At 28.6% G+C, this 23822-nt stretch overlaps 1 protein-coding gene across 1 annotated transcript; it reads left to right on the forward strand.

Annotated features, from left to right (window-relative positions):
• The first annotated feature begins 73 nt into the window (after positions 1 to 73).
• On the forward strand, positions 74 to 22144 carry LOC107457303 (Nuclear pore complex protein Nup88). Its single transcript, XM_016075443.3, has 12 exons — positions 74 to 369; positions 5073 to 5242; positions 7644 to 7769; positions 8681 to 8962; positions 11023 to 11212; positions 12629 to 12764; positions 13547 to 13645; positions 14592 to 14778; positions 16817 to 17089; positions 18489 to 18635; positions 20223 to 20486; positions 21896 to 22144. The coding sequence occupies exons 1-12, from the start codon at positions 166 to 168 to the stop codon at positions 21957 to 21959; spliced, it is 2142 nt and encodes a 713-aa protein (XP_015930929.1). The 5' UTR covers positions 74 to 165; the 3' UTR covers positions 21960 to 22144.
• Positions 22145 to 23822: the final 1678 nt, after the last annotated feature.

Genomic DNA, 23822 nt, shown 5'->3' on the forward strand with positions numbered 1-23822 from the left:
ACGTGTACTTAAGCTTTGTGAATTGCTTAAAAAAGTGGATATTATTATGTATTTAAAAATGCAGAAATAAGTAGGTAAAGACGTTTAACTTTATGTAATTACCACACAACTCAAAACTCAGTAGTAATTTGGTAGTTAGCTGAATATTGATTCATTTATGTAAAAATGACAGCTATGATTAATCAGAATATTATAAGCAATGTAATGCTTGAAAAGTTGAGTATGAATAAAACGAAATATAACAATGTAAAGGAGTCTAAAAACTTATTTGCTATTTACGAACAGTATGCGTTTGTTTGGCATGACAACGGATCCTGTATTTTGACTGTTCAGTTAAATTCCAAAGAAAATCACGAAAATAAAGTGAAAGTAAGATGATTAACTGTTTAAGTAGTCACTGTAATTATTAAATAATAAAAATAATTTTTTTTTCCAATGGCAGGCACTGAATTTGAATCTTTGCCTATACTATGCCAGAATTGTTGCTCATTTCGCGTTACCCAGTGGGCACCTGTGAACCAAAGTCACGGAGGCGAGCAAAATTGCCCACGCCACAAACCCGTTTGTAGGGTGGGCCACATTCACACTCACAACAGAGAGAGAGAGAAACATCCATGCCTAGAGCGGGATTCGAACCCGCAGCCTATGGCTTTGCAGTCAGGCACGCTAACCGCTCGGCCACCTGGCCGGCTTAAAAATAATTTAATTCAAGTTATACTGAAATTTCCAGAGATTATCCTTGAGTTGTAAATAATAGCTGAAATTCGAGTTACGATTCTTTTAATTTTTACTCACTTTACTAAAGTACTATAGAAGATATGTATATATATTTATCTATGCATTTTCTATGTACAAGAAATCTATCTAAAATCCAGATGGATGAGTTTTAGATCTTCATGATGCAGTTACGTAGCATTTTAAGTTAATGTTGTCTTTCCAGGAGCTGTTATAATTATTTTAAAGGATGTTACCATATCGTGATCTGTCTTTGCAACTTCAAACGCCAAGGCTTCAAAAAACGTTAGGGGGTGACTAAATTATACCCTTAGTGTTGGTTTCTTTCTGTTATACATACATATATATATATTTTCTTTCTATTTTATTTACGATATGCATATCATAAATTAAACATGTTGCCAAAATTATTTACTAGTTTTCTTTGAAAAACATGGTACTATTAATACTTTAAGATCAATATGTTATTTTCTACATTATTAGGTACTATTCAGTTTATTGCTGGTACTATCTATGAATTGTTATCTGTCATTATTAGGGCTGCAAGTTTGTCGTGGGAAATCTTGAAAATTACACAAATTCTAAACATAAAAAAATGTATTATGTAAATGATGCAAAAGACAGAAATTTCACAAATAATAAAAAAAAGCTTAAAAATACACAACAAAAGTATTTATTTGAATTTCAAGCAATATTAATATTTTTATTTAAATGAACAAAATTTTGGTACAAAGTATTGTACATTGTCAGATTATTCTCATTTATCCTTCATCACTTAATACATTTTTATACTTAGAAAACGATCTTTCTGCGTCAACGGTGTTTTTAGGCACCAACAAACTTTGAATTGCCAATTTTTGAGCGTTCGGTCTTTGAGTTCCAAAACTCGATCAATTTTCCTTCACCAACGCGGAATTCCTTGACCGTTGCTTTGTAAGAAGTAATTGCTGTGAAAACTCAAACATTCTACATACAAACTACTAGTTACAAGTCCCTCTATCTAAGAAACTGATCCATATTTAAGAAATCAGAAGAAGCCGCCTGGGAAAAATTAACGATGTAGAAAGGCAGTAGAAATTTCATTGGCCAGTGCTATAGCATGTATAATAATTTTTCTGTCAAAGATTTGATTTATAACATTTTCCTTCTTTTGTGATTCCAATTTCTTTTGTACTCTTACTGACTTCAAGAAGGTAATTACCCTCCCTAAGTGTAGAAAGACCACCTTAGTTGACAAGATAGTGATTATCTCTGAACTATTTTCATATCATTTTGCTATTGATTCACTCCCCTGAATATCTATCTTATACATGTTCAATTTAAGGTTCAAGAAAATAAAAAATTCTGTTTAATAAGAATAATAAATAAAAAACGAAAAAAAAATCAAGTTTTAAGCAATTTTCACGCAAGTCAAGACATATTGAGAAATTCACGAATTTTAGGAAAAAAGATGACTATTTCGCGGAAATTCGCACCGCGACAAACCTGCAGTCCTAGTCATTATCAATCTAAAAATATTGATTTTTAATTCTTTTATGCCATAGCTTGATCGAATTTTTTGGAATAATTAAAACTAAAGTAGATGCCACTAATTGTCTGATCTCTACTTAAGAATTATTTTTTTTACTCTCAATATTTGTGGTTGACACGTATATGTACATGAAGATTGCCAATAAATATTGCAATTGATATATTCCTCAGTAATAAAATTAATTTAAATTTATAAAAAATATAAATGTTTATTTAAATGTGTTAGTTTTTTTCTATTAATCACCTCAAGAATTTACAATATTTAGCTTGGTTATTAGAATAAATATCATAATTGCATATTATTTTAGAATGCTATAATAATTTTGGTTGAAAAATAAACTAGCAGTACACAGGTCTTTAAAACTATTTTTTTTTGTTTGTAATTTCGTGCTTTCTAAGGAGTTAAAATGGGAATGAATCAAAATTGATTTTACACATAATGAAGGTGATTGGTTAGTTTTTTATATATATATGATTGTTTTGGTATTTTATTTTAAATAGTTGATCTAATTAACAGATTGGATAAATTACAATGTCAAACATTTTTATTTATAATTATTTAATAGCTTATATGCCAAAATTTTAGTTTTTGACAGTAATTGTCAAGACATAATCTATTGATAACTTGTAATTTTGTAACTTTTACTTATAAATGATTCATATTTATTATAGCTAATAATTGTTTTTCCCACTAAAATTTTGGAATTGTCAAAAACTATGCCAAAAAGGTTTTTTTTTTTGTCATAATGGTTAAAAGTAGATAAAAAGGTTAACTGTCAAAAACTTCTAGTATTTGATAACATACAATCTGCATTTATTTGCCTATATTACAATGAACAATTCTGTGATTAATGTACTTCCATTGTAAAGTTTTTACTTTATAAATATATATTATGTGGATAACTATAAAAGTTTCTTTTAGTTATTGGAAAATAAATTTTAAATTGTAATAAAATTGTCTTAACTAAATATCAATTAGGAAACTCTTCAATTGTAAATTCTAGTAGCTTGATTTTAATTTCTTAAACTTTAACACAAAATAAATTATGCATATTATGTTTATATACATGGTATTTTGAAATAAAATGTCTAAACAAATTGCATCTTACAAAATAATATTTTAAAATAACTGACGTTTTTCATACAGGGGCTGTAACTCTACTTTTATTGTTGGTTTAAATGTGTCCCGATAGACTTCAACCTTAGGAACTAATGGAACAAGAAAATTTAATCAGAAAAATCAAAATCAATATGTTGGTTTCCTAGTTTGCTCCATTTGCATCACAAGCCGTGAATTTAAAGAAAAGAAAAAAAATCTTTGCTTTCCTAAAAGGCAAAACTACCCAAAACCAGTTTTTTTTTATGACCTGGTATAATTCAAGGAAAATAAAGTTATTTCTGGACTTTCTACTCCTCATTCACCCATCCTTTTTCTCTCCATCAATCTCATTAACCAGGAATGAATTAAACAAGCCATTTTCTCTTCATTGAAATAAAGAATAAAATATGCACCGTCCTGTTAAACAAGTTTTTTCTCATTCTTCTTAAATAATTCTAAGAAACCAAAGCTCTTTCTCTTCTTTAAACTGCTCCTTTCCCCTTCTTTTTTCTCCCTCTAACTTAACATTATTGACCAATAATGAGACATGCTATCATCACTTCCCAGAAAAAGAAAGCAATGTGTCTCACCTTAACGCTAAACTGTTTTTCCCCCACCCTCTTTCTCCCATTTTCAATTTGCCCCAAGGCATTTTTTTTTTTTTTTAAATTTCAGTTTGACACAATTGTGTTAAAAAATATCTGCTTAAGAAACTGTAAGTGGGTGGAGCTGCTCATTCGGTATTTATTGCTTGTCCAAACGTGTTAGAAATTGCAGGGAGCATTTGAGCAATTTAAGGTGCTTGTTTGGTATAATGCTGTATAGTTTTTGTCACTGTTCAGCTATGTGCATACAAAATTTTGGACAGTTTGAAACAAATGATGTAAATTCAACTCTTAACAGAATCTTCTGAGGCCCTGAACCTGCGCTGGGGATTTCTCCCACCTCATTTAGGGCATCCATTTTCAAGCTCTACAGCAAGGTTGCCCATGAGCAATGGCGCGTTGCTGACGGTCAGAGACAAGCTAAGGAGCTGAATCATGACTGTCCTAGTGTACGTCAAAAGGAGCTCTTAAAGCTTAATAGAAACAGTTTAAGGAAAATCATGGGTCTTCTTACTGGTCACTGCATCCTCAGGAGACACCTGCACATAATGGGAATAGAATCCAATTTTCTTTGTCGGGGTTGTCATCTTGAAGAAGAGACATCACGACACATACTCTGTGATTGTGATATCTATTCTGCTCAATGATTTGAGCATTTAGGGCAGCATTGCGTCAATACCTGGGAACTGCAAGATGTTCCTATAAGGTGCTTGCTGAACTTCATTTCAACTATAGGGTGTTCTTGCTAATCACGATTTAGGGTTTGGGTACAATAGACCTCTGGTCGATGTGCCCTGCTCGTCAGCCTAACTCTTAACGGAAGAAAGATACTTCTCAACTGTTTTCAAAGAAATGGCTATGATAGATTGTTAAGGTAATGATGGGTTGTTACTTAAATGATAGGTTGTTAATTTTTACAAAATTTAGACGCGGACTAGAAGATTTTTAGAATGGTTTTTACTGCAGATTTTACGTTGTGTCCTAAGCTTAACCAACTCTAACTAAATATCTAAATGTGTGATTTATATTGTCTATGTTTTATTTCATATTAATTTCTATCAGTTAACAGTATTTTTAAATTACAGTTTAATTTTCTTTTTCAGGAACTTACTTTGACAAATCCACCAATATTTGATGTTGAATCGATTTTATTCAATCAAACAGGGAGTTTGTTAGCATTGAGTGGAAAAAATGGAGTGATGATTTATGAGGTTCCATGGAGATACGGAAAATTTGGTACACCTGGATCTGATGAGGATAATATAATTGGAAGGTATGACTTTGCTGTGTCCTTATCATTTATTCTACCTCAACTGATTTGTGTGCAAAGTTTGGGTAAATGACAAGATTGAAAATACAGTTGTTTCCCATTGTTGCCGACTAACAAAAGTCAATATCTCTATTCCTAACTAGCTGAAGTGCAAAGTAATCTATTTCTATTTTAATCCTATAAAAATTTTCTAATTTGTTTATTCTTTCAACCTCTTTTTTCATAATGCCTCAGTTGTGCCTCTCTACCTTACATGGTTGTCAGAAAAGTGCTCTATCTAGATTTCAATTTTTACCAATACCTTTCATTTCATTCTCAGTACCTTTATACCAAGTGAATTCCATATCTCACTATTTCCGTCTCCATCTGTGTTGTCTTTCCAGTCAAAAAGTGTAATATAAATTTTGTTTGAAACATTATTATGTTATGGAAAATAATGTAGTTGAAATATTTTTGGAAAATAAAATAAAATGGGTTTTATGTTTTTGGCATCAAATTTATGTCACTGCCAGTTACTATAAACACAATTTATTATTTGTTAAAGAAGCTTGAAATTCTAGATCTAGCTTTTTTTTCTAAATTCTTTATATCCATAAATTTGAAAATTATCTATGATCTTGATAGCAAAAATTCTGCAGCATGGCAATGATGATTAATAAATTTCCAAAAAATAATTTTTTTCTTCCCTTATTCAAAAATAAATAAGCAATAAAAATAATATGCTGAACTTACTCTTTTTATATGTGCATTGAATTCCTGAACTTTCAAAAAACTTCTAACGTCTGATACTGAAGAATCTGCATAAATATAGGAAAGGGAGAAAAATTGCTGTCTTTAAAAAATATAATTTTTTTTCATCTAAAATTTTTACACAGTTGAAACAGTTATACAGACTGAAAATTTTCTATACAGACAATAACCAAGTGATTATTTTATTATAGATTGTCTAGGAACTGTATAGAAATTTATTCCTGTTACTTAAAAGTTTTTATTAGGTAAAATTCAAAATAAATTACCATAAATTTTTAACAACGTAACATTTTTGTCTATAATTTATTTATTTATTAATTATGAACTTTTCAATGTTAAATTAAGCCTAATATTTGGAATATTTATCTCAGTCTGAATTGCAAACAAATTCAAAGTTATGTGCTGTAGATTAACTCACTAATTCTGCTACCAGGCTCATAAAAAGTAAAACTCTATGATTTGCCTTATTATTGTAACCTTGGAGTCTTGGAGATAATAAAGCTATGTCTTTGAAATAGCTGAGAAAAATCTGCTATTCCAAACTTATCTGTTCCAAATTCTGCACATATGCACTTTAAGGCATGGTAATCAGCACTGTAAATCTTATCACTATTCTTACCTTCAGTATAGCCGTAAGATAAAAAAAAAAATTATATCATTTATCTGGAAGTTATTGCTATAGTTCAATCTGCAAAATATGTTTTCCCCCCGATTATTTGAAAGATAACATGAGTGACTTTTGTGAACTTGTTTCTCCATTTATTTAAAAAATATATATATTTTTTTGCTGAAAGTATTCATTCACACTTTTTAAACATATTTTATTAACTCTGTATGGAAACACTTTCATTTGTTTTTTGTAAATAAATGTAAATACATAGTTTAATTTAAAGTAGAAAAGAATCAAAAACATGAAGCTTAAGTTGTGTACTACTAAGTGCCAATTATAATTTATAGTAAGGCTAAATAATTCATTACAATTGCCCTCTTAAATCGTGTTTTTATAATCTTAATGTGTAAAACAACATATGATAGAAAAAAATTAGATGTTATGTACTCCACTTTAATTAGCCTGTCAAAATATAAAGATGCAAGGTATGGATCCTTCTTAAAATATTCTGCAGTAAACTGCTCCGCTTCGCTCATTGGTCATTAGGCTACCAAAGTGGGGAAGCCATCATCTGGAGAGGACCAAAATTATGATGGCATATCTTCGGTTCATCCTCGGAGATGTATCCTAGATCATCACTAATTACCCATTTCCAGCTCTAGCGCAACATAACTGAAACTAAAACTACCGATGTTGCGTACTAAGTGCCAATTTGCAGAAAAAATTTGTAGGAGAGCTAGATAAAACTATCATGTACTTTTGTTCACCAAAGTTAATTATAAAATATTAAAGGTCTTATTTTCAAGAATATTTTATAGTTTTTGTGTAAATCACTTAACCGTTAATGTGGATTTTTTGCTTGTTTCTTCTATATTTACTAAACTTGTGTTCTAATTTTTTCTGTATACCGTTGTTGGATTTCTGGAAGATTATTATTTTTATTTTTTTTTGTACTTCAGGGTTGTCATAAGTGCTTTTATTTCACATATATAAACATATTACTGTGTTATGCTTTATTTTTCCCTTGTTTCTTTTGTATTATAGGTCTTGGAATATTGCAGAAACTTTCTTTGTCTGTTCGAATAGAATTGGCGTTGTGCAAGTTGCTTGGCACCCAGGCAGCAGTTCAAGCACTCATCTCACAGTACTTAGTACAGATAACTATATCCGGTATAGTTTTGACATTTGTTATATAATATGCCTATTTTTAGGTTAATCAATAATTTAATTTGCGCAGAAATGATAAATTGTTACATAAGAGTTAAAGCAAAAACTTTTCAGAAAACAAAATAATAATAATAATAATAAAAAACAAATACTTAAAAATGTCTTGCTAAACCCCCCATCACGACCATTAACTTCAAGCAGTAAGTTTCTTTTTAAACATGGTAATGCCTAATGCACAGTAAATAAAACCTAATGCTTTTAACACATTTTGAAATTCTGAATTTAGCATCTTTTTTTTTTATTATTATTATGGATGATGCCAATGAAGGAATAAATATGATATGCCTGCAATTAAAAAACAATTATGTAATATAAGAATATTCATCATGGGTGTTTCAGTAGCAACTATGTATTAAGTTTTTGCCACATAATTCCTGGATATTATAGTATATGTAAATTATATTTTATGAATGAGTGAACTAAAGTTTTATGCAGATATCACTATCATTCTAAAATCAGAATCTTTAAATAAATTGTTTTTACAAATGATATTGTCTGAAGAAATCCCTTTTTCCTTTGGTATATTTTTTTTTCTCCTGTAAAATTTATCTTTGTTTCAATTTATTAGGTCCTCCCTCTTCTTTGATAGTATATTTTCAAAAGCTATATTGAGTTACTGAAGTTACAACTGAACCTTCAAGCCTAGTGACTCATTTATTTTCTTCATTGTGCGTAACAGAATTAAAAATAAAATTACATAAGAATATTATAATTTCATTTTTTCAAATTCATATTTTCTTATAAAAATATTTTGTATTTCATTACTCTTGCAATTTTGCTATTAAAATCATACAAAAAAAAGTTCAAAGTTATTTTGCATCTAACATATTTGTGAAATTTTTTTTCTATTTCAGTATATATGATGTCACAGATCCCCAAGCTCCACAACAAGTGATATCATTAGGAAGCAGCACAAAAAGTTCTTTTTTAACAACTGAATCAAAAATCAATTTTTCAACATGTTTTGGAGAAAATGCAATTAGTTTTGATTTTGGACCTTCTGAAGAAGTTGAAATACCATATTATAATAAATTAAAACTTGTTGATCGTATAGAAAAAGTAGTTATTTGGCCTATATATCTCTTACATAGTAGTGGTGATATTTATGTTGTGAAAGCACCAATGAAAAAAGAAAAGTAAGTTGATTAAAGAAACTTAATTTTTAAAAAAATTATTTTTGATATACAAGGAACTCATGAGTGTGTTAATCTGCTGTCTGGATTTAGAACTTAAGTAATCTATTTTTGCATGTAAATGTGTTTTTTGCATGTAAATGTGTGAAAATTTATGATTCCAGCCCACAATGTTTTGTCTGTCACTATAATCTGAATACAGTTTGTTTGCTGCCTAATTTTAGAGTTAAATCTAATTTTGCATGTCAATGCAATTTCAGAAAAGGTTAGTATTTTGTTCATTGTAGGAGAATCTGCCCCCATAACATTTTGTCTTCACGACACTGTTTATCAATATTGTATCGATACATGTTTCTATTCTGCATATATTATCATAAATCTTTGTTTATATTTTGGTAATAAACTCTTTTTTTTTCTTTTAAATTTAAAAAGCATTAATTAATAAAGAAATGGAATTTCAACACAATGATACCTATTAAAGGTGACATATTTTATTCTAGTTGTGGTTGTCATGCCACCTGATTCCCCAGATACTCATTACTTTTCTGTATTATGCATATTTTAAAGACTTATTTTAAAGTTGTTGTTTTTTTTTTTGGTTCTTTGTTTATTTCACTAAATAATTCATTTAGTTATACTAGAAATATTTATTTTTACATAATTTATTTCATTTACTTATGACATGACTTTTTATGACACTGAAAATTTTTTCAAAAAACTGCAGGATTAGAATACATTTTGTTATCTTTTTAACTACTTTTTTACTTTATATGAATGATTTCAGTTTTTACTTTTTTTAATATATCTTACATCATTTTTTAACATTAACTTACATTTTTAATATTAACTTACATTTTTTTACATCAACATAAGTATGTACTACATCACTTTTTTACTTGTTTAAATAATTTATGTAATCCTTTTTTTCTTCGAACCAAGTGTGAGAAAATGAAACTGGGTTTTTTTTTAATGATATTTTAAAAGTATGATGAAATTTTGGTATTTAATATTTAAGCTGAATTATGTAAATTTAAAGTCGAGAATAATTAAGATATATTTGTTGATTATATGATATTACATTCAGATCCTTTTATTTTCTTTTAAAATAGATATTCTTGTAAAATATTAAAGTATCTTTATTATGTAAAAAAATTGCTTAAAATAGAATTGATAGATTTCTACCATGGCAGTTAAAACCACTGGCAGAGACTGGTTAAGACGGCATAATAAAAACTTCTTTCTGCCTCTTTTGTGGCAGAAACTCAGAAAATGACCATGAACGTAATTACTGACATACTACTGACAATGCACAAGAAAAACAATTAAATCAACAAAAAATTATTTATATTATTATCACATTCTTAATCAAATATTACATTGTTTGCACTCTGTAGTAATATATACCCAACAAAAGACTAGTTGATATTTATATTTATCATTGTTTACATCAAAAGTTACAACATTTGAGAGTCAGTGGAATCTAACCAGTTATATTGCTTCTTATATGCAGCGAAGATTAAGACTGTGTTAATGTTTACATGATTGGATTGTTGACTATTGACATGCAAATCCTGACTTGAGAAAATAAAACTAAATAGTTGAATTTTAGAATTTAATGTAATAAAAAACAAAAAGGTTATGTTAATGTAAATGTTAATGTTATAATAAGATTACAAGCCAAAACTTTCTAATACAGAGCAATATCAACAATTATCAATTCAATTGCTTTACTTCAGAAATGTCACTCTTGTAATTTAAGATTTTTCTTCACACTTAACTTTTAACTATTAATTATTATATTAAGTTTTTACGATTATTAAATGGAGTTACATTAAGTTTACTGGCATGAATGTCGTTTAATAGTTACTAGAACTAAGGAAGACTTCTTTTAGTTATTAACAGTTTCTACTTGCAAAAAGTCAACCCTGCCTTAAAGTAGAATTATATTAATGTATATTTACTGAATTTATGTGACATATTCTGCAATTGCCTTTATTTGAATTTTACGTTTAGTAAGCGTGAAAAGTAATTCTTTAAAATCTTTTTTTATTTTTTTAATACAGATCCCAGGCACTTCCCAAAGTTATGGGTCCACTTACTATGTATCCTCAATCAGAAGACAATTATGGCTATGATGCTTGCTATATTCTTTGCCTACACACAACTCCACCATGCATCATATTAGCTACTAGCTCCGGCATCATGTATCATTGTTTGGTTCTTGAAACTCTCAAATTGAATAATGAAAATAAGGTAAGGTTTTAAAATAATTAGCATTTATTTATTTTTTTCATTTAAAATAATTATCTCTGTATGCTATTTAAATTTCAACATTTTAAGTTACATGCAGTTGTTTTTCTTCCATTTAAAAAAAAAAAGGGATGAAAATAAATATTCTTTTAAAAACTTGATTATCAGATAATTAAATTTCCATAATTTTTGTACTATTTTTTCAGCAATGTGCACGCAAATTAATCTGACCAATCTCCAGCATTCAAATGAGTCAAGCCAAGCACATTTAATCTTATTTTGTATTCTTTCTCTTTTTCTTTTAAAATTATTTTTCTTCTCAATTTTTACTTTTAATTTTTACTTATTTTTAAATAGTTTTTTATAACTTGATAATAACTTGAAAACTAATGCTGTATTATTTGAACTAAATTGCAATTAAAATTTATTACAATTTTAATTTACACCTGACATTTTTTTACTATAAAAAAAAGTTTTCAACACATGTTTGATTTCTTTTGGGGAGGTTTCATCCACTGTGAAAGAAGCTTGCTATCTCTGTAATAAATAAATTTTTTATAAGATAGAGGTGTCTGATCTAAAGGAGTTAAAAAGAGTTCTTAGAATTGCAGTGTTCCTGTCTTATTAAGTAAATATCATGGGGCATAGCATTTTTAAAAAGTCCTTAAAGATGCTTATTTTCGATTTTCATTTTTTAAAAGCTCTTAAAGGTGCTTTTTTCATGGGGTATTTTTAGAAAGTGCTTAATTTTCCCTTTTCGAAAATGAGTTTTTATTATTATTATTGGAAATGAGTTTTTCGGTATATAGTTTATGAAAGCATCAATCATTTGTCAGGTTTACTGAGCTTGGATCGGTGAGATTTTTTTTAATGTCTAATATAATCAAGAAAAGAGTTCTTTGTAAGGAACTAGTTATTTATCATGATCATGTAAAGTGTTAGAAAATTATTTTGCTATTGTTAATGGATATAGTGCTTAAAAAGCACTTAAAAAGTGCTTATTTTTTGTTGCATGATTTGGCTATGCACCCTGAGTTTACAACTTTAGGAGGGAAAGCGGTATATAGCCCATATTAGTTTGCCTAGTTTCACGGAAAATATCTTTAATCTAATTTGACCATTTTGTTTTAAAAGATTGTCTCTGAAGTGAAATTTTATTGTAGAAAAGAAAACTTCATAGATTTGTCTTTTATTGATTATTGTCAAGTTTTTTTTGTTATGAAATTATAATAATTTATTTCATTGCTTTTTTTGCTAAGCAGCATTGCCACAGGTTATCAATGAGAAAGACATATATATATATTGAAAATAGTTAAAAAAAATATCTGTAATTGTGTTAAACATAGTATTAATTAAACCAATTTGCTTATATTTTTTACGATTTTTCCATTATTCTATAATTGTTCTATTATTTTCTAGTTTGATGCGTGGGACTTTGAAAATTCCTCTGAAAGTTGTGATATTTCTTTATATGTGTTTGAAAGTGTTGAACTCCCTCTAACGTTATCTGAAGAGCAAGATGATGTTTATAGCCATCCTATCAGATTACATAAAGGTATTTATGATTTGCTTATTTAATAATTAGTTATTACTAAAACTGTATTTATTAGTCATGTATGTAGATAAAAGTTAAAAAATAAATGTGGGATTAGAACAGTACTTGGTACACAGTACCTATACCAGTACAGACAGTGAACATAGCATATTATCACAGCATCTGCAGATTTTTTTCCACCTCAGATTTAAAATAGAAAGAAAAAAAACTAAGGGAGAGAAAATAACTAGCAGAAATAACTTAGAACACATGAAAATTAAAGATAAAATGAACTAAAAAATTAATATTTAAAAAAAGAAATTGATAACAAAGAATGACACTTTATGTTCAATTTTCAATTATTGTTTTATCTGTTTGAGAAGTTCTAAGGATGGTATGGTAATAAATGTCTTTTAAAGATATTTTAAATGGGCACAATTCAGAACACCATGAATGACAATTAAAAGTGAAAAAAAATTTTTTTAATGTTATCATTTCCAATTTAAACCTTTCTTCCTGATTATTAAGCTTAGCATCTGATTTTTCTCCTTTTGGGCAGAACTAAAATATAATTGTATAAAGTTTTTGTGTGTAGTTTTATTGTATATTTAATTAATATTTGCAAATTATGCTAAATATATGATTAAACTTAATTTTTATAATAATAATGTTTTATCACTAAAACAAGGTTAAAATTATGTATTAAAAAATAAAGCATATTTAATTGTACACATTTCCCAATATAAATATGTATCCCTTATGAGTACAAAATTAGTTCATAATAAAAACTTTCATTCTTCCAGATATGATTTCTCAGTGTAAATATCACTGCACTCACATATCAGGCTTACATTCTGTTGCTGTACCCTTTCTTAAAACTATTGAAGAATATCTTGAAACAGGTATATCACTTTACTATTTTGTTGCATTAGTTTTTTAGAAATTATTAAAATATTACTTTTTATAAATTGAATTGTTATTTCTTATTTATGGGAAATAAAATAACTATTTATTTTTAGTGGACAGCTTTTATCATCTCTTTATTATTATTACTTCATACTCTTAAATAGTAAAAGTAAGTAAAGTAATCCACAACAGCCAGTTAACAGCACTGAGAACCAAGTTTAAGGCTCTAAAATTTCAGGGCCAATAATATGATGGTGGCAATGACACTGTGGTCAGAATTGCTTTATGTTCGCATTTACTTCTCAGGCACACTAGTATCAATGGATCTCTACCTATGTAAACTTCAAGCCACCTTTGAGAATAGAAACCTGGTCTTGTACTTTGATAGGTCAGAGTCTAAACCATTCCGCCATTGTGGTCCACGTAAAATCCACGTTAAAATTATAAAAACTTTTTTTTTCTTTTGAAAATTATGTTTATTCAAATAATGTACTTATGTAAATAATTTTTTTTTAATTATCCACAATAACCCATTGTCAGCATGGGGAGCTGCAGAGTTTAAATTGCTGAAATTTCAAGGCCAACAAACAATGACAATGTGGTCAGAATTGCTTTATGCTCGAATTTACTTCTCAGACACACTAGTATCGATGGATCTGAACCTATGTAAATTTCAAGCACCTTTGAGAATAGAAACCTGGTCCTGCACTTTGACAGGCCAGAGTCTAAACCATGATGCTATTGTGATCCCTCAATCCATGTAAAAATTAGAAGAAATTATTTTCTGTCAAAAAGTTATCTTTATGTAAATAAATTTAGGAACTAGTAATATTTTATCTCTCAGTTCTAAAGTGGCTTTTTGCCTATTTAATATTTGCTTTAATAGTGTTATTTTGAAAATCTTATTTGTGTATTGAAATCACTCTTATTTGTTTTATTTAGAGAAACTTGAAAAATTACTCACTTCAGAAGAAAAGCAAACCTGCATAGTGGAGCATATCCTCTGTACCAAGCCTTTATCTGAAATGGAGTCAGTACCTGTTCTAGGTTTAGATGTGAGTGTAAATGATGCCAGCGTTAATTTGATTTGCCTTTTGGCTTCGTGGGAATTCCTCTGTTTTCCTTTAGTGTAAGTGTAAATAATAACAAATTTTACAAGTAATATTTTATTGCTTTTGATGCAGAATTGAACTCATTTTTTCTCAAAAATATCCACGATCAAAATATTGAAATAAGACATAAGTGTTAGAACTTTCCATGTAAAACCTAATGTTTCTAAAATATTCCCTAGAAATTTTTCTAAATTTGAATAACTATATTTTGTGTCTGGGTGTTTTGTATAATGAGTAGAAAAAAATTAAACGAAAGTGCCCTTTAAGGTTAAACTTAAGAAAGAAAGAAAAGAAGAAAATTATATTTTAAAAATTTCAATACAAATCTGGAGGGGTTATAATTTCTTTATCAGCTCACACGATTATATCCGCAAAAAAGAGTGCTTTCTAATATTTTTTTTCAATATAGCCAAAGCAAAATATATCAATGCAATAGAATTGCCAGATTACAAAATATGAAAACAGAAGTGCAAACTGAGGTAAAAGCGTAAATGGGGGGATTTTGTTTCATAGTGCATTCTGACTGCAGTACTGAAGCGCGTTTGATTTGTTAGTTACCAAGAATTGGCCCAAAAATGGATGTGCGCAAAGTAATGTTATACTGGATAATTTAAAGAAGTTTATAATGAATAAGGTTGATATTTAATTATACACTTTTAATGATTTTAGAAAATTAACTTTTATTTAAGAATATGAAAAGGGAGAGAGAGAAAGAAAGAAACATGAATTGCCTGCTTTGCCATAATTTTAGCCACATATTTGCCCGAAATAGATGGTAAAAAGTATATAAATTAACAATTAAGTTTTTAGTGAATTTATTTATTATGACATACAATTAACTCAATTACTTTAAATAACTTAAGTTGGGAATCCGTTATTTTTTATCAAATTTTGAAGGAGTTTGTCGATTTGTTTTTTGGATAAATGAACATTACCAAATCTTCTATTAATTCTATTCATTTGATTAAAAATGGTATTTAAATAGATGTTTTTAGAAACTTTAGAATTCCCAGTAATTAGTTTATTTATATTAAAATTTAAATCATTTCTTTATCGTATAAATAAAAAAAGCAGATATATTCTTCCTTTATAATACCCAAATCCCAAAATTTAAAATTAATATTATCATCATGATTACAAAGCAAGACTAATTCCTCGGGGGTAAATATTATTTAATAAAATTTCATAATCTTGAAAAATAAAGATAATTAAATCATTAATAAATCTAAAATATTTTGTATTTATTTATTGTCCTATATATATATATACTAGGGGTGATCAAATGAAAAGGTACGAAATGACTCGGTAGGTACAAATGTAGACTTTATTCAAAATATACGCCATAGACCTGAGCACAACGATCCCACTGATGAACAAGCAGCAGGATTCCTTGTTCCCAGAATTCCTGTGGCCGTGACGAGACCCAGGCCTTCACAGCGTCCTTGATTACGTCGTCCGAGTTGAAGTGCTTCCCTTTCAAGTGTTTCTTCAGTGGAGCAAACACGTGGAAATCACAGGGCGACATGTCCGGACTGTAGGGCTGATAGTCCAACGTCTCCCACTTGAACTTGGCCAGTTCCATGTGTGTGACTCTGGAGACGTGTGGACGCGCGTTATCATGGAGCACAACCACACCCTCCGTGAGCAGCCCGGTCTTTTGTTCTTAATGGACCTGCGTAGGCGTCGGATTGTCTCACAGTATACATAGGAGTTAATGGTTTTTCTGTGCACGAGTTTCTGTTCCTCATACGGACTGCCGCATCATTTGGACCCGCTTTTGATAAGAGCCTCTGCTCTCTCCTGCGCATGCTCCGATCCCAGTCAGAGACTCCAATCGCATTTCGAGATGTCTCGCTACGTTCTCCCGTGGCGGAACGTGCAAGTATTTAACTGTTACGTTTTTACGTCGTTTCATACCTTTTCATTTGATCACTCCTTGTATGTATGTATGTATGTATGTATGTTGTACTTGCAATATGTTTTTTTTAATTTATTTTAATTGCTTAAATATATTAATTGAATGGGTAACAGACTAATTTTTCTGAAATTTTTTAGATGCTCTTATTTTTCACCACCTCCTCATCTATTATCTGAAAATTTTGTCAATTCTGAAGAGGATGTTAACTCTTCAATACCATCATTTGAGCAGCTTATTGAAAAGGCACTTTCACGTTCTGTAAGTTGTCCATTTTTAAAATCTCAGGCAACATCTGGGCACATTTTGTCTTCTCCTCAGCAGCAGCTAGACTTCTTGTGTGGAATTACGCAAAGATATAGAGAAGAATACATTCAAAAACTTAATACAGCTCAAGCATTGTTAAGAAGCAGGTAGCTATTTTTGTTGCATTAGCTTCAAAGGTTAACCATTCTTTTTTTATTTTAAATTAAATATTTTTCTGTACTGTGGTGAAAAGAAAATGGAGAATATCAGTAACTAGCTTGAATTATTTTATTCATAAGCAAACTTAGGTATTCTTTATCATTGAAGAAAGCACTACATCAATCTTACAAATTTTAAATCCAAATCTTAAAAGGAAAATTTAATCATGTTACAGCATTAAGATATTGTAAAATATGTGTGAGACATTTTGTCTCTTGGTTCGTTTTTAAAGAACTCCTCAATAAGGATGACCAAGGATTATTTCAGTTATAGCTTATTTATTTCATTATTCTGGATTAATATAATTATTTACAAAATTATACATAAGCTGTAGAGTATAATGTTCCGGAGCGCTATTGCTCCCTTTTTCGTTCATGCTTTTTCTATCATAGTTCAACTAAAAACTCGACTCTTCTGCGTTCAAAACTAATCTGATCTCTAAAAATATTCTTTCTCATAAGAAAAAGTCATTTGCTCCACCCCCAAGGTAGGGGACGACACCTCCAGTGTCCTTCACCCTCTGACCCTCAGGTCAAGGGGTCAATCCAATGCGTGGGAGAGGAATCAGGATCCTGACAATATGACATAAATATTCACATTTAAATTAGATTTGGCGTGTATAATGTACTTTTCGGTGAATAATATGGCTTTCTGAAACCCTTAATTTAACTACAATTTGGGGGTTTAACCTATACATGGGTAACATGTTTGGACAAATATCTTTGCATATTTGATTTGATTTAACAAATGACATTCTTTTTTCTTTTTTAAGAAATTTACTAATATAGCTGAATGCAAAGACAGGAAAGGTATTATAGTCCAACCAAATCTTTTTATAACCAAAATAAATATTTTTTACTGTATTAAATATGTATTTTGAGTTAGTACCATTGGTTTGAGATACCTAATTTGGTTTCAACCAAACTTGGTTTGTGTTATCTGAAATCAGATTCAAACACTTCATTCTCAGAAACACTCTAATGATTTAAGTTATATTTCATTGCAAAAGATGGTAGTTAAACTTTATATATGTTTAAATTATTATTATAAATTATTTTTCTTGTTAATTATTAATTTTTTTTATCCTTAAATAACCCAGTTTCAAAATTTACTTTTCAAGTGTGAATTTAGGAGCCGACTTTTAGACTCCATTTACTCAAAATCAACAAAGCTATAAGTGAGAGAGCAACTATATACCCTAGAAAATATATCTTGTAATCTTCTTCCATAATTCTTAATCATGCAGTCTGCTTGTAAAATATTGTATTTTTATGAAGAAAAAAAATTTGTGCCTTTGCTTGTACGAAGGTATTTATCTAATTGAAATATATTCTAATTGTGTTATAGAATAAAAGTTCTTGTACAGCAGAAAGAATATCAGCTGAGAGATATTGCTCGAAGTCAACAGGAAAAGGAAGCTCTTCGCATAGGGGCAGAACGCCTTGCAGAGAAATATGAAGAAGCCAAAACAAGCCAACAAAAGTTATTTAATAGGTATAATTAAATTAAATATGTACAAAATCTTTGTAAAAGCTCAAATTTTAAAACATATAAAATTAATTTTGACAAAGCCAAGATTCCAATGTTAGCACCAAATATTTGGCAACACATTTCAGAATCACCACTTCTCCTAACTTTTTATATGAACATTTACACCGATTGGTGTTGTTTTTTTCTCCAGACTGTGCGCTCTGTTCTATTGAAGGCTATAAAGATTTTAATCATTCGTTGTGTTCTCATCTTCAAGATAAGCATTTCTCTATTGCTGGCTAATTTGATTAAAGTGTTTATTAAATCTTTCATTTGTAAGTTAATAATCATATTGATACAAACTTAACTTCGCAAAACTGCATCACTCTTTCACAACACATCTCTCCACTTTATTAACAGTTTCTGTATTCCCATAATTTGTTACTTTCATTAATTTAAAATTTCCTTCCAATTCATCTAATTGGGGGTCATCTAGCAGTAATTCATACTTTAGGTTATTTCTTTCAACATTTTTGTTTGATATGTGCAGCTGTCTGGTAGTTTTTGGTTTTACGTAAACATTATTCCATACCTTTTATTTTGTTCAAACATCATATATGTTATTCGGATTTGAAGATGCTTGACTGTGCCGATGACTTCTTTGCACTGTAATGGCAGGATAACAAATGTTAAGTTTAAACACATGAAATGCCTTTTGTTTAGGATTTACCTTTTTCATTTATGATATAATTACTATGAATTTGGCCGCTTAATGTTGTGTAGTCTGTACCATTGTACTTGCTCCACAACTAGCAAAATTTTAAACTACATTTTGTGTATTTTTTATTGATATACTATTTATAAATTTCAATAGAATTTATAGATACATTGGAAGGCAAAAATCAATGTAAGATTTATATCATTTAAAAACTTTTTAAATTCTTTTAAGTTATCTGCAAAGTTTTATTTTGCTTTTCAAACATAGATATTAATGTTGTTTGCTTCAAATGTTTGTACTTATTTTAAAGAAAGTTTTTTTTTCTGTGAAGTCTCATAATTTTTTGTTCTAGAACAAAACTAAATCTTTGTGTAAAAGAAAGGTATTTTATGCCACTAACTTAACCTTCCTTATAAAGTATTAACTTAGATACACTTAGAATATCAGAGGGTCTTTGTAGAATATCTTCACACTAGCGGTCTCTCTTATTCTTTTATGTTATTTTTCGGTAATTTATATTTTTTAGCATATCTATATACATTTTCAACATAATTTATCCTTTTTAGCATAATATGTATTTTTTAGTTAAAAACTTTTGTTTATTAGTTTTAAGAGCATCTGTAATGTCCAAAAACAATTTTAAAAATAAGGCAGAATTTAAAGTGGAACCCAATGACAAGGTTGTTTACATCCTCATTTAAGTTGAAAAAAATAAAAATAAGATAATGTAACCTTTCTTATTGATTTGGAACGAAAATACTGTTTAAATATATATATATCTACACATATATATATGAACAGTAAACACTTTTTTTTTAAAACTTCAATTGGTATTTGTCTGTTTTATTCTAAAATTTGAAAGTATAACTAAACTGATTTATTGTGCATTTCAGAATCGAGACAGTGCTCCAAAAACTCCAACAAAATTCTCCTCATCTATCAAAAGCAGAAATTAACATGAATTCAACTTTGTTGTCTTATGAAGAAAAATTGAAGGACTTTAAAGCATCTTTAGACTTGATTAAGAAAAAGCTCAAACTTCAGAATGATAAGTTGAAAGAAACTGATGAATTAGCTTCCAGTTCTAAATCAAATCTTAACAATCTTACTCTAACTGAAGTTCAAACTAAGCACATTAAAGAGCTGATTTCTAAAGAGTAAGTGAAGATTCTGTATAAATGAAAATTTCTTATTCTCTATCTTGCAATTACTTAACAACCTATCAAATGTGTGTTGTAAGTAAATCTAATATAAATCCTGAAAAAAATTTGAAATCTTGAAAAAACAATTGAATTACATGGTTGATTTTATGTAACATTATGTTCTTCAAATTACAGAGACCAAAATGTTTATGTATGGAGCGGTTATAATTAAAGTGGAGGAATTTAAAGTCCAATAGCAAGAATATTACTAAGCATATAAACTCACCCTGATTTGCAATACTATTGCTTATTAATTTTTAAATCTAAATCTGCTATAATAATTTTTTAATCTAATATTGCGATTCTTGTTAGAAGTAAGCTTCTTCTTGAATTAGTTACTCTATAGATGTGATATATTTTGCATTAGAAGGTAATTTAATTATAAATAATAAATATAAAGAATTATGTTAAATATGAAAGATATATAAATTGATATTGATTTTTTACACATAAAATTTTCAGGGTTTTTCACTTTGTGCCACAATTACCCCTGAAATAGGTACTACTTATACTTCAGGAACTTGATTTTTAAAGTGAAAAAAATTTGTTTGGTTTTCATTACCAAAGACTAAAAAGTGCTATGAAGCAAATTATCGATTATAAGAAGCATAGCAACTACAGATAATTAACTTTTTACATTCATTTCTATATTGTCATAGCATTTATGTTCACAATTTCATCTTCTATTTACATTTTATGAAGCAGTTAAGAAATCATGTCTCTTTTTGCATTAGTACTGTATGTAGATTTTTCTGCTAAAAGAAAGTTATTTGAAGTTTTTCCTTCTTCACTAAATGATATTTTTACTGACAAATGATTCACATACAAGCACTTTCTGCTATGGGGAGACATGATTGCTTAAATATTTTACAAAATGTCAATTTTTGGTATTAAAAAAATCAACATATGTCAATAACTGAACTAGCTAACTGCAATATATAACTATAACTGCAAAATGTTTGCAACTTGAAGTTTCTGGTTTCAAGTTTTTTTTAAAATTTTATTTATTTCGTAAACAACTGCAACTACTCTACAAATTAAATAGCATCAACAGCTTTAGATACCATGACTCCACCTTATGATAATGAATATATTTCTGAAATTAAATTGTGATCTCTAAAAACTGAAAAAAAATTGTCTGTCTGATTTTTAAATTAGATATATAAATAATATAATATTTTTCTTTATAAAATGCTGCACTGTGTTTAATTTATATTTTGCATTTAAATGAATTTACTTTCATGACTATCTATTTTTGTATACCCATTTTTTGTTACTTTAAATAATTTTTTTAGTTTGCAAAGTTCATAAATGTGTAACGTATTCTTATATTTGAATGTACCTGACTTTGTTTTTACTTGCAGGGGAGACTCTATTTCTGAGCTCATGAAAAAGGTCAATATAGTGAAGAAACAGGTAACAGTCTGAAATGCATATTGAGGTTTTAAAGATGTCCTCATTTTTTCATTTTCTGACAATTGTAAAGGAAAAAACGAGAATTAGATAAGCAAAGAATAGCTAGAAATTTTGAAGTAATTGTGTCTCTTTAGTGCTTGTAAATAAACATTTGTGTATCGACTATTTTAATTAAATGTTAATTATTTATAAAACTATTCTGTATGTTTCTTTGTAAAATTTCCTTTTTTTTTTCTTAATTATATAAGATAACAAATCTCATTACAAAAAAAAATGTTTAGCTTTTTTTTTTTTTTTAAACTTTTCAGTTTTGGATTGTTTAAAATAAAAATAAATTATCATGTGTTTGGTTATTAATAAGAATACCTAATATAGGGTCCACCACTAATAAAATCGCCGTATTTTATAATCATTTTTTAAAAAAATTATCATTGACGTGTTTTAAAATCAAACTTTTACTTGTTACACTTTTCAGATTTGAAACAAAAATTCCGTCTCTTCCATCTAATGGAATCCAGTGCATCGAGACTAGGTAAAGATGAACCAATATATCAATAAAATGTCTTTTTTTTTTTTAATAAGATAAATTATAGGATTAAAAGAAATATTGTCAAGCAAAAAGCATAGAGCCAACTCATAACTAAATAATAATTTTTTTAAAGAATGAGAAAAGTCTTAAATTTCCCCCCCTTTTTTTTATTTATTATTTTTTTTAGTTAATAAATGAACTATAATTTGTCGAAAATAAGAACTCCCCCCAGACATTCGTCTGGACCTGTGGCGGTGACTATCGTAACGAGGTATGACTATTTCAAGTATGGGTGAGGGGTTACTATTTTGGAGTGGTTTTGGCTCGGGTTGACAAGAGAAAGGGAGTCTCTTTCTTCCATCTATTGTGTTAGTGAGTGAAGCTACCCTTACTAAAATGTGCCATTCTTTTTTCCATAAAGCACCAGATGGCCTCAGACTTTGTGTGCAGGAGGAGTTCTTAGTTTAGCAGGGTGGCCAACCCACTTGAAAACCTGGAATTATCAGGGAATTTTTTTTGTGCTGGAACAAACCTGGAAAAGTCAAGGAAATTTCGATTAAAACCTGGAAAAATCAGGGAATTTTAAAGAAAAGCTGGAATTTTTTTTTAATAGATTTTCTTAATTTAAATTATTTTATGATCTGTTATACTGACTTTTTTTAAACTGAAATTTATTGCCAAACAGTTGAAATATCAACTTAGCAATATTTTGCATACGTCAAAATTTACTCCATTAATCCCTTTGAAAACTAGAATACCACATAAGACTCATGATTGCTAAATGAATGGAGAAACCTTTTTGGGGACAGTTTAGGAAAGATTGTGGTGGAGGTTGAAGAAGGAGTTGAGACATTTACTTCTGTTTATAAAAGTAGCATTTGTTTCACTTCTAAACCATGGGTTGAATCCATTTATCGTTTGTTCCGATGCTTTAAGTTTTTTTCTTTCTTCTGACTGAATGGTTAAGAATGTTTTAGTATTTTTAATTTCATAAAACTCATCACAAATTGGTTGGTCATAATTAAATAGATTTTATGTTATACTCTTTTTCTAAAAGCTTTTGTACCCCTTCCAAATCAGTGAATTATTTTTTCTCAGCAAAGCCAATCAAATCACATATTTTCTTGCAATCACTAACAGCAATGTTTGTCAACAAATCGTATAATTTTTAATGCTAATTTTCTCGATTTCATTTTAACATTTTATAACATATTTTAATTTTTAAAAAAAAGGTTCTTTTAAGGATCAACCATATGTTATCATGGTTATATTAACATTTTGTTGGTAAATATTTGGTTTTTAATTCAAAATTAAGACTTTTGATTTAAAATATGATTCACAATCTC

This window comes from Parasteatoda tepidariorum, chromosome 9 (genome assembly GCF_043381705.1).
Source record: "Parasteatoda tepidariorum isolate YZ-2023 chromosome 9, CAS_Ptep_4.0, whole genome shotgun sequence".
Lineage (NCBI taxonomy): Eukaryota > Metazoa > Arthropoda > Arachnida > Araneae > Theridiidae > Parasteatoda > Parasteatoda tepidariorum.